This window comes from Peromyscus leucopus, chromosome 7 (assembly GCF_004664715.2).
Source record: "Peromyscus leucopus breed LL Stock chromosome 7, UCI_PerLeu_2.1, whole genome shotgun sequence".
In the NCBI taxonomy this organism is placed as follows: Eukaryota; Metazoa; Chordata; class Mammalia; order Rodentia; family Cricetidae; genus Peromyscus; species Peromyscus leucopus.
Window position 1 is genome coordinate 113,850,364 of NC_051069.1, and position 12,866 is coordinate 113,863,229.

At 42.3% G+C, this 12,866-nt stretch overlaps 1 protein-coding gene across 1 annotated transcript in view; it reads right to left on the reverse strand.

Annotated features, from left to right (window-relative positions):
- The window catches only part of LOC114694087, a 96,096-nt gene that overhangs the window by 54,288 nt on the left and 28,942 nt on the right, over positions 1 to 12,866 (reverse strand). The window contains exon 10 of the mRNA XM_037208245.1: positions 9,020 to 9,086. Coding sequence (XP_037064140.1) covers positions 9,020 to 9,086 — 67 coding nt within the window. The remainder of the gene's footprint in view (positions 1 to 9,019; positions 9,087 to 12,866) is intronic.

The following is a 12,866-nucleotide window of genomic DNA, read 5'->3' on the forward strand; positions in this document are numbered from 1 at the left end:
CTCCCCTGCTGCTGTCCCCTGCTGCACAGTGACAAGAATCCACTGTCAGAGCCATGGCCACCCGAAGCTGCCTCCCTCCCCTTCCTGTCCTGAAGCCAAATTCCCCACCTTTGATAAGCCCCTCCTTACCCACCCCACAGCAGCTCTCAATCACTGGCCTTTCAGACCCCATCTTCCACCTGCCTCCACTTCCCAACTCAGCCATTTTCCATCTCCCTGGGAACTGCAGTCCTGCTTGGCCTGCGAATGATGCTCTCTTGCTGTGGATATCACTCTATACAAATAAAACACTGATGGCCAGTGACCAGGCAGGAAGTATAGGCGGGACAAGGAGAGAGGAGAATTGGGGAAACAGGAAGAAGGGGGAGAGACACTGCAGCCACCGCCAGGACAAACAGCATGTAAAGACGCCGGTAAACCACCAGCCACGTGGCAAGGTATAGATTTATAGAAATGGGTTAATTTAAGATATAAGAACAGTTAGCAAGAAGCCTGCCACGGCCATACAGTTTGTATGCAATATAAGTCTCTGTGTTTACTTGGTTGGGTCTGAGCGACTGTGGGACTGGCGGGTGACAAAGATTTGTCCTGACTGTGGGCAAGGCAGGAAAACTCCAGCAACACTCTCTCAGCTCTTGCCTGCATCTGCCCAGCCTGATCCTGCTTACAGCTACCTCCTAGGAGCTGCTTGCTCCATCCTTTCCCCTGGTGGAGCTCCTCCTGAAGCTCATACAGGACCCCTACATCTCTTACATCTTCCTCTCTTCTACACTTCCTAAAGTCTCTTATCTTTGCTCATAAACTCTTAAGGTTAAGCCTAAAACCAGACATACTAGATAGATGGTCCTCTTCACAGATCTGCTGAATATGGCATTTGAAATATTTAAACTTCCCATTATAGAGACATGCCAGCTCCTCACAAAAACCTTTTAATCTCCAAAGAACATAGGACATGATGACTATTCCACCTGAATTATGGTAGCGCTAACCACTAAAAGAAACTGCCTCATTTCTCTCCTGCCAGGGTTCTGTACAAACTAAACACTTTGGGGTTGATTGCCTTACTCTTATTGGATGTAGGCTGGAGGTACATAGACAGAAAACACTTCAGGATATATGCTTCCCCCTGAGTGGACCTAATGGGAAATCCTTAAGCCCCTGCAAACTATGACTTGGGGACATTTTCTGAGAAACCAGAGATGGACCTGGCCAGAGAGTCCATCCACCTGGCCAGTATTTAATTAAACTTTGCATCAACTTTGACTTTAAACTGTGGTAGTGGTTTTATTCTTGACTGGTGGCGTTAACATTTTCTGGAGGCCCCAGCAAGATTCAGACTGCCCATCCAAATCCTAAAGCTGGACCTTCACTCTGCAACTCCAGGGCTGAGGGACCACTTCAGGAGGCACATGCCTCGCGGATGTTCCAAGGCTCAAAGGCTGCCATACTGAGAAATGCATCAAGGATCTACAGAGACATCCTGGTTAGTCATAGTCTGGTTCTGTTTGTAGGATCCCTATCTGAGATGTGGAGGGGGCTTGACAGGACCCCAATATTCTCCCATCCAGAGCAAATAGTGAGATGTCACTTGCCCACCTGGTTCTGGTTGGTTGGAAAGTTTTGTCTGTTTCCTATGGAAAGTTTTGTCTCTCTTGTTGCAAAGTTTTGTCTGTTTCTCAAGGAAGTTGTATCTGCCTGCTTTCTTGGAAAGTTTTGTCTTCTCTGTTTTCTGGTGTGTCTGTAAGTGTTGTTTAAACGTGGTGCTGAGACAGAAATGGGTCGGATATTTTTGCTGTCTCTGTGGCCACCAGCCACCAGCCACCAGCCACCGGCCACCAGCCACCACTGCTGCCATGGCTGCTTCTATGGCCAAGGCTCAGAATTTATCTCTGAGCTCTCTGGTCACTGGATTTGGGTTAGCAGGAGTTCAGATGCCTTTTTTGGTGTGGATAACTTTAAAGTTGTTTTTTGCTGTTCTTCTTTATTGGAAAGCTGGCTCTAGAGTTGGGTTATGGCTCTCCCTTCTCTAGACCCAAGCATATTTAAAAGTTTCCTCTATGTCCTGTGTCTGTAGATCTACCTGACACTGTGACAAGGAAAAGAAAGCAAATGAACAGCCCAAAAAATTAGACCTAGTTTATGTGAACATTCTGTACCTCAAGATTTATAAGTCTTTTTTTCAGAAAAATCAATAAAACTAGAAATTATTACTTTAAGCAATGCAATCCAGAGTAAGAAATTACTTCATGCTTCTCTGCATGTGGTCTTAGATCTTAATTTATATATAATATATAATGTTAATTGCATTTAACAGGAATCCAAGGAATATTCATGCATGTGTGTCTGCGTCTCTGTGTGTGTCTGTGTAGTGCGTATGTTGAACAGGAAGATAAATCATACAGAAAGGACCAATGATGGGGGTGGGGAAAGAGTTCATAAAGATGATTATGGGTAGGAAACTCATAAAACAGTCCAACAAGCCGGGGCGGTGGTGGCGCACGCCTTTAATCCCAGCACTTGGGAGGCAGAGACAGGCAGATCTCGGTGAGTTCAAGGCCAGCCTGGGCTACAGAGTGAGTTCTAGGAAAGGCGCAAAGCTACACAGAGAGACCCTGTCTTGAAAAACCAAAAAGAAAAAACAAAAAGCAGTCCAACAAAATCCCTATGAAATTGGAGCAGCAGGTGACCAGGTGGGGGTTGGGAGAAGAGCTCCAGTTAGTGGGAAAGACGACCAAAAGCCGAACTGTAGTCCAATGAGAATGTCCCATAGTCTCTGAGAATGAAAGCCAAATTGTAGTCCAATGAGAATGTCCCATAGTCTCTGGCATCTCAACACATGGTCCCCAGTAGGTGGCTCTTTGGACAGGTTTGGGTCCCTGAGCTGGGCTCTGAGATGTAAAAGTCCCCACCACTTCCAGTTGGCTCCCCTCCCCCCACACACACTTTGTGCCGTGGTTCAAGAAGTGAGGCGCCATGCCAGTGCCTGCCGCTGGTGCCTCGGCTCCACCATAATGGACTCATCTCTCTGGCACCTTAAGCCAAAATAAACTCTACCCCCTTAATCTGTCTTTGGCCATGGAGTTTTATCACAGCAACAGAAAACTAGTACGAAAGAAAGTACACATGACAATCCTACAAGAAAATGCATTGGCTTGTGTACTAATATAAAAAAAAAGAAACAACTTAGAAAACAAAACATTTCTCACTATAAAGACCCTGGGCTATAAACAAGTCATGCACAGAGGGAATAACTGAGAGTTGGAGTTCTTCCTTCTCCTCACTGTCCTCTCCACCCCGCTGCCCCTTGGGCTGTACTGCCCTCTCCATATCTCCCACCATGTTTACTGGTTCCGAGAGCCTGTGTCCCTGTCACAGTGTGGGTCATGTGGTTTTGGGGTCCCGATTGTTTTTCCATTTAACAAAAGGCTTCCTGAGGGAAAGGGCTCTCTCTTGACCTCCAGGGTTGCAAATTTCAGCTCGTGAAGATGGAGGTTTTGAATAGTTTATTAAATTAATAAGCTCGGTTGTCTCGGCCGCAGAGTATCTCAATGTGTCATCCAAAGCACATTTCTGTCTCCTGCAAAGAACATTCCATGCTCATCTGTTTAAGAAATGACCCAAAACTATGCAGCAAAGGTCTACTACTATAGAGCCTGGGTAACAGTCCATATGTGACAAGGCATTTTTGTGACAAGCACTCACATTCGAGGGAGCAGAGTCTCGGGACACGGTGTGCAGAGCTTTCCAATTACATGGCCATCCCTCTCGTCTGTGGCAGGCACTCCTTGGTTTCTTCTGTCTGTGTTGTCTGCAGCCCTGGTCCCAAGGCAAGAGCCCACTTCCCAAGCTCACTGAGGGACCTGCTAACTGCCTGCTGTGTTTGCACGAATGATTTCTTCAGGGAAAGTGTGTGAGTTTGCCTCTTAGTAATGCCTCCTTGGATGCACTGGGTTCATAACACACATAGGGTGTACTTCTCAGTGCATAAAGAGTTAAGACAAATGATAACATGAATCCCTCTCTTCCTAAAGAGACAAAAGACAACAATACCACTGGGACAAAAGTCAATGAAGAAAGCCACATAAAGTTAGTGAACAAAACATCATAAATAAGTAAGCAAAGATTTGACACAAAGATGGACCAAAAGACACTAATAAGGAAAAGAATTGAGACCAGTGGCAATCATTTTTTCAAAAAGAAGGGGGAGAAACAAAAAAGGACAAACAAAAAACATTCCCTAAGGAAGATAAACCAGAAGTCACATGAAGTCCTGAAACTTACCACACTTCACAGACCATGTGGGCATGTGGCTGTTGTAATGAATGCAGCTCTAATGTATAGCAATGATCACTAAAAAACAGTGGTGATATTTACGATGTTCCTGAGTTGAAATAACCGTTGTTCCACTCCTAAAGCCACCGGTGTCGTCCTGCAGAGTCTCATGCTCTCAACAGCCAGGAGTCTGGACCCTGGGAATCCATCTATTCTCCTCATCTACTGAGACAGGCAGGAAAGGGGAGCTTTGTTGCTAGGGGAGGGCTTTATTGCCGGAGGAAGGGCTTTGTTGCTGGGGGTGGGTGGGTGGCTTCGTTGCTAGGGGAGGGCTTTGTTGCTAGGGGAAGGATTTGTTGCTAGGGGGAGGGCTTTGTTGCTAGGGAGAGGGCTGGCGTTCAGGGCTTCGCCAGCTTCAGCTTTTCATATAGTTTACTGAATGCTATTTTTCTTAGGGTGGGAAAAGGGACACACAGGAAAGCCGAGAAGTGGTAAGGTTCGGTGTCTTCAGCTCCTGTTGTGTGACATTGAATCACAGACGATTTAGAAGATACAAGTGAATACTACCATTTGGAAAAGGAAATGAAATTAGTTGAAAAGCATATGGGTTTAAGAACACTGATTTGCACCAGGTGGTGGTAGCACAGGCCTTTAATCTCAGCACTTGGGAGGCAGAGGCAGGAGGATTTCTGAGTTAAGGCCAGCCTGGTCTACAGAGCAAGTTCTGGGATGGCCAAGGATACACAGAGAAACCCTGTCCCGAAAACTCAACCAACAAAACCAACAAACAAAACACTGATTTGCAAAATATATTCAGCTGAAAAAAATTAAATAACACAACAAAAAACAAAGAACAAAACAAACAAACAAACAAACAAAAAACAGGTCTACAGATCAAGATCCAGGATAGGTACCAAAACAACACAGAGAACCCCTGTCTCAAAAAAAAAAAAAAAGAAAGAGAGAGAGAGAGAGAGGAGAGAGAGAGAGAGAGAGAGAGAGAGAGAGAGAGAGAGAGAGAGAGAGAGAGAGAGAGGGAGAAGGAAAGAAAGAAGAAAAAAGAAAGAAAAGAAAAATGAAATAACACAAACCTACATAAAACTAAATTTAAAAAAATGAGATAAGAAGGTCGGAAAAGACAGAGCTGTCAGTTACACAATTACATACACAATATTCCGAGGACAGAAAATGTACTTTTATAATAACATATGCAAGTCATTTCCCTCATATGAATGTGCATTGGTATACGGAATTAAAAGATCTCAATAGAAAACAAAAATGGAAAATATTACAAAACTACAATTTTTTTTTAAAAGAAAAGGTTCCAGGAAGGCTCCTTTTGAAAATAATTCCTAAGTGTTTACATCGTGAGCCGAGGCCGTTGCTGTGCTCCTAGAGGCCAAGCCGTTTGGTGTGAGCAGGAAGGTCATTTGAGCCAAATGGATTTTCTGTTTTTAAAGATTTAGAGTGTTTTAAATTGTATGTGAATGAGTGTTTTTGCCTGCATGTATGTCTGCTGTGGTAGAGGCCAGAAGAGGGCCCCAGGTCCCCTGGAGCTGGAGTTAACCACACTGTGAGTGGCCACAGCGTTCTGGGAACTGAACAGCAAGTACTCTAAACCACTGAGCGGCCCATCTCTCCAGCCTTGAGCTAAACAATCTAAGGAAAATATGGTCCACATATTGAGAACCTGCCTTAGGTAATTTTGAAATATAAACTTATATGATAGTACAATTAAACTTTAAAAAAGAAAAAACACAAAGAAAAAACAAAAAACTATTTAAAATTATCATGGTTTTCCTAGGCCTAATCAGCATCCTGATGGATCACATTTCCTACTTGAACCACACACAAATGTAGTTTAAAACTGGACAAATAGTCTAATAAATAGCATATATTTACTACTGTTAAAATTGCAGGCATTAGTCTTTGCATACTTAGCAAATCCTTAGCAGTTTGGATCCAGCAGCCACTCTGGGAGTGAACAATGTGGGGGAATCTGGTGGACGGATTGTTGGCAAATGTAGTGCTGGGTTGACAGACACCAAAATAAAAGCATGTCATGCAATCAACTGACCCAGACATTTATATATTGCTAATAATATTTATTTTATTTCATTTTTTCTTTTTTCTGTTCTTTTTCTTTTCCGAGACAGAGTTTCTCTGAGTTGCCTCAGCTGTCCTGGAACTCACTCTGTAGACCAAACTGGCCTTGAACTCGTAGAGATTCCTAGAGATGCTGGGATTAAAGGTATGCACCACCATTGCCTGGCATCAGCTGTTTTTCCTAAGCTAAGACTACTTTTGTAAATACTGCAATAATAAAAGGTTCATTTTATTATTATGAAATGAGAAATAGAGTTAGGGGACCAAAACTGTCTACTCCAGAATGGAAACTAGACCATTTCTAATATAGAGAAAGACAATTTAAAAAAAGAAGTATTGTTTCAGCTTTTTCTTTCTTAAAAAAGATTTACTTATTTATTATTTAATCAATTATTTATTTGTTTGTTTGTTTGTTTGTTTTAGTCTGTCTGCATGTATGCCTGCATGCTTTAAGAGGGCACCAGATCTCATTATAGATGGCTGTGGTTCCTGAGAATCTGGAAGAGCAGCCAGTGCTCTTAACCTCTGAGCCATCTTTCCAGCCCCTTTGCTTTAGCTTTTAATCAAGAGAAATAACTGGTCCTTAGAATGCCAGACAGCGATGCACAATATGAAGACATTTAATGAAAAGACACTCATGTAAAACCCCAATCTCAAGGCACAGCTGGAAGACGCTGAGGACCCAGCAAACCTTGGCTAGTTATGGCCACACTGAGAAGCCAGCAAACCTTGGCTAGTTATGGCCACACTGAGAACCCAGCAAACCTTGGCTAGTTATGGCCACACTGAGAACACAGCAAGCCTTCACTAGTTATGGCCACACTGAGAACCCAGCAAGCCTTCACTAGTTATGGCCACACTGAGAACCCAGCAAGCCTTCACTAGTTATGGCCACACTGAGAACCCAGCAAACCTTGGCTAGTTATGGCCACACTGAGAACCCAGCAAACCTTTGCTAGTTATGGCCCTCCTCTAAGTTGTTCCCTTTTCATTTATGACAGAGCTCCTTAAAGAAAATCACCCCAGAGTACACATCTTAAACATTAATAAGGAAAATGAATTTAAGGTATATTTAAAATATTCAATATAGTTAATTGCTCGTATTTTCCTATTTTTTCTTCACATTGAAATATATTAAAATGTTGTTCATGTACAAAACTTTATTCTAGGAACTAAACATGACCCATCATCAGGTAGGTTTCTTACCTTCTGCTGGCTCTTAGTGTGCAGGAAACTTAAGATGAATATTTAAGTGAGTAAGTAAAAGCCTTCTAAAATTTAAAACATTAAATGTGAAATTCAGAATGTGAACTAAGCACAAAAACTCAGAAATTATATTTCTACTCCATGGTTGAATCTCTGCTTGTGCAGCTTGTAACTATTTAGGCAAAAAAGAAATGTATTATTTAATTCTACAGACTTAATTATTTTATTAAAAGTAGATTCTTCTCTCATACAATACATCCCTACCACAGTTTCCTCTCCTTCCATTCCTCCCAGTCTTGCCCTTTCCCCGAGATCCACTCCTCCTCCTTTTCCCTTCAGAAGAGACAACAACCAGACAGCACACAGCAAGATACAATAAGACAAGACAAAAGCCCTGACACTGAAGCTGGACAAGGCAAGTCAATGGGAGGAAAAGAGTCCCAAGAGCAGATGGAAGAGTCAGAGACACACCCCCTCTCACTGTTAGGAGTCCCACAAAACCACCAAGTTAACTGTAACACATATGCAGAGGACCTGGTGCAGATCCTTACAGGCCCTGTACTTGTGTTCACTTAATTAAATTAATGTGAAAAATATAGGTATAAATTTTGATGGGCTTTAATTGTAATTCCCCATAATTTCTTATGTTATTCAATACAGAAACAAAGGTCAAAACCAAGAACACATCTTGTCAAAAACAATAAAAAATGAATCCAAAGTTTTGGAGGAGAAAGAAACTATATCCAAGGATTGTGCTGAAATCAAAGGCCACCCATCAGCTGTTGGATAAGTTTTCAGTTTCCTTATAACTTTGAAACATGAAAATAATGAAAGTCACACCATTTTCTTCATTTTTTAAATCTTTTTACTTTTATTTTTATTTTATGTGTAGAGTGTTTGCCTGCATGCCTGTATGTGCACACGTGCGTGCAGTGCCTGTGGAGGTCAGAAGATGTCGTCAGATTCCATGGGACTAGAGTTACAGATGTTTGTGAGTCACCATGTGGGTAGTGGGAACCGAACCTGGGTCTTCTGCAAGAGCAACAAGTGCTCTTAACCACTGAGCCATCTCTCTAGCCCCCAGTAAAATAGATTAAACCACAACAATGTATATTTATCCCAAAGTTCCTGGCTCAAATTTCAGATTTGCTCTATCATGAAAACTATGCCTTATAAAATTCTTTCTGTTATGTAGTTTCCATACCTGAATCCAACCCCCCACCCCCAACTTCAGAGTGTTTACTACCTCCGGCATTTCTCAAAATAAAACAAACAAGCAGGCCCCAAACCAAAAACCCAACTGGTCATAACTATATAAAAGTTTTTCTCTGGTCAATTTTTGAGATGCAATGATATAGACCATTGCTGAGTTTAAGAATAAATAATAAATCCAGATTCAGAGAGAGAAAATTAATCTCACAAAGGGGCATTTTACCTTGGAGCTGAAGCTACATTCATCGTCTTCTGTTGCAGGCGTGGGAGTTCTAGGTCTGTGGGCGAGGCTTAAGAATAAAAATGAACAAGAAGAGAGTGTTTTGGTGATCAGTTATCTGTATACTAGATGGCATTTCTTTAGAGATATTTAAAGTTGATCTCTGTTAAAAACATGGGAACAAACAATTGCTCTGCTTCAACCCTCATTATTATTTATGGAGACTCATTCATATATCCATGACAAAGAATGGTAGACCATATACTGGCAGAGCCCCAAAATAACCTGTCTTCATAAATTTCCTCTATGGAAGACAGAAATGAAATCCCCCCATTGGCTCCCATATATTTTAACTGCCAGGATTGAAAGACAAAATACAAAACAAGGCTCAAACATATAGTGTTCCTTCCTTGATGTCTCCCATTTAGTGATAGTAATTCAAAGTTGGACATCTTGATTCTTCATAGTTGAAACCACAGACTGAAAGATGCCAGTGTTTTGCATCACCTTAAAACAGCACAGAATCTCCCCAGATGGAACCATTGAAATATTGGAAAGCCGGGCAATAGTTAAAGATCATATGTCTACACCGTCACTGACAATATTCTCTTCCGAAAGATTAAAATACTAAAAATTATAAAAACCAAGGGCATCAAGAGCATGGTGGGAGAATCTACAGAGACAAAAAAACCAAGCTAGTGAGAACTCGGGAACTTTAGACCAACAGCTGCGGAGCTCACACGGGACCAGACTAGACCCTCTACATAGGGGAGACAATTGTGAAGCTTGGTCTGTTTAAGGGGCCCCTGGCAGTGGGATCAGGATCCATCCCTGGTACACGAGCTGGCTTTTTGGAGCCCATTACCTGTGGTGGGACACCTTGCACAGCCTTGATGGGAGTTGAGGAGGCTTGGACCTGCCTCAACTGAATGTACCAGGCTTTGCTGACTCCCCATGGGAGGCCTTCCCTTTTCAGAGGAAGGGATGCCAGGTGGGGAGGGAGGAAGGCTGGGGGGAGCAGGAGGAGGGATGAGAGGGGAATCTGTGGTTGGTATGTAAAATGAATAAAGTCTCAATAAAAAAATTATAAAAAAATTAGTTTCTTCAGATGACCTTCATTTTCAGCTCTTCACAAACCAGCAAACAATTAAAAACCCCTCTCAGGCACATCTTCACTAGAAGGAGACTGGGGGGAAAGTAGCACCATGGTGGAGCCTCTAACTCCCCAGGAATATATTCCCTCCTAAGCACTCACACTCCAAGATCCTCAGGAATATATTCCCTCCTAAGCACTCACACTCCAAGATCCTCTTTCTTCAGGGCTCAGTCACAGTCTCTGTGGCAAAGCATCATGATAAAAATGTCCCTTGCATTCTGAAAGACTGGAGCTTCTGCTGGACCTCATAGCCAGAGTTAATAATATACCTTGAGGTCACCTAAGCGCTAAGACTGCTGTCCTACTGTGTGCTCAGCCGTTGTTTAACCTGCTTTTAAAAAGAGCCATGGGCTGGAGAGATGGCTCAGCGGTTAAGAGCCCTGGCTGCTCTTCCAGAGGACCTGGGTTCAATCCCCAGCACCCACATGGCAGCTCACAACTGTTTGTAACTCCAGTTCCACGAGAGCTGATGGCCTCCTCTAGCCTCCACAGGAACTAGGCACAGACATACATGCAGGCAAATCATCCACACACATAAAATAACAACAAATAAATCTTAAAAAAAAAAAGAACCATGTAATAATCACCCTCTCTTGGATTTCTCATATTATCAATGTTTACAACCTACACTAATGCATAACTGTAATCTGAAATTATTTACTAATTACTCCATGCCCCGGCCCAGGTAATACATGTGTATCATTTGCTGAATGCAACAAATACAGAGGTTAAAAGCAACCTTTAAAGCGAATGGTTACCATACATGTTAGACATGGCACGTGGATAATCGGTTGGTAAACAATGTCTGTAGTAGTGATTGCTGTCTCAGTCGGTCAGAGTCAATGACTTAATCCCTTGTAAAACCCTGTTAAAGATTTTTTTGTAAACTACCCCATTCTTTCCTCATGTGATGTGTTCTGTGTTGTTCAATAGAGACAGAAAAAAAAATCCCTTTGTCGAGGGAGAGACACACACAGAGGGCATGAAGTAGAGAACTCAAATATGGACTTGTTCTTGGCTAAATGTCTCCAAGGGAAGCACTTTTTTTCTTTCCTCAAAGGAACATCAATGCATTATTGGTGACTCAGAGTCTATCACCAATGCATTTAATCCACACGTTCTCTGACCTTAAACCTCAGTCCTGTGAAAGTACAGATTCCTGAGGTAAGGATCGACTCAGATGATTAAGATTACAGGCCTTATTTCCTGAGCCTGCTAAACACACTGGGGTCTCAGCACCCAGCCTCAGGTTGACCTGATGTGACTTCTCTCAGCCATTGATTTAATTTGCATTTTCCTAGGTGACCATCAATAAATTAACACTGAAGTGGGTGAGAGAAGAATGCTACCTGGTACAGACTCATTGAGTACCTGAAATCACTTCAGCATCATTTAACAGAAATCTTGAGTTTTATCCGTTTCTACAGTCTAACAAAAAAAGAGCCTTTCCCCTGAACTCTTTTGAGGTCTTTATTCTAACATGGTCTTGTAGATTCTCCAACATTCTGTATCAAGAATTTCCACATTATTTTTACCACATGTGATACAATCCCCCGAAGTGCTCATGTCTTTCCTAAAATTGTGAACAGCACCCATAACTTTTTCCTTACAAAGCCCGTTCTGTTGGTAAAGCCCAGAGCGAACTCATTGTCATTTCCATCCTGGTCCTCTTCACCCTCCATCTTACTAAAATACTCATCACCAGTGAGGGGGCTACTGGCCATCGACTGAAGGGTCGCGAGTCTCACTGCTGCCTCTTAGTATCCAAAGAAGTCATTTCAGAATCTCTGGTTTCAGGTTCTCCAACAGAGCAGTCATGTGGGGAAGATTCTAAACACAGGTTCAAGTGCCTGCGGGTAGTCTGATTAGTCTCCCGGGCTCCCTAAAGTTATGAAACTGTACAAGCAAAGGAATACTTAGCAGCCAGACATAAAATAATGAAAGAGAAGCCAAAAGAAATAATCATCATGAAGGTAGTATATTCATTGGAAAAGAAAATAGACTAGAAAAAAAAAGTGGCTGAGGAACTAGACTGGTATGGCTGGCAGCTTGGGTCAGTAAGTAGAAAAGTCAATGAAAACATCTTCCAAAGAGATGTTTGAGTATTACTTATACAACATTTAAATATTCTTCACTTCTACTAGAATAATTATGTGTCAACACTATGTACTATGGCCACGTTAGTGGGAGCTTCTTTAAAACCTTTAACTGCTAAAAACAAGGCAATGCTTACCAACACAGCATACGTTAAAATACTGGATTATGATGAAGCATGGAAGAAAAATTCAACACTATGTCTAAATTTGACTTCCTGAATTGGTGTTATATAGACCTGTATTTTTGTCCTTTCAATCTCTGCAGAGGAAGAGAGGACAGCATTGTAGAGCTAGGCAGGCAGGCAGTCAAATCATGGGTCAGGTACACGTCAATGACAGGATTATGAACCAGTTAAGCTGCCTTCAAATAAGAGTAGCCAATTATGGGGAGAAGTGGTGGGTTTGTTTGTTTGTTTGTTTGTTTGTTCTGGAGACAGAGTTTCCCTCTGTAGCCTTGGCTGTTCTGAAACTCACTCTGTAGACCAGGCTGACCTCAGACTCACAGAAATCCACCTGCCTCTGCCTTCAGAGTGCTGGGATTAAAGGCGTGTGCCACCACTGTTCAGCATGAGCAGTACATTTAAATTGGACACTTTAC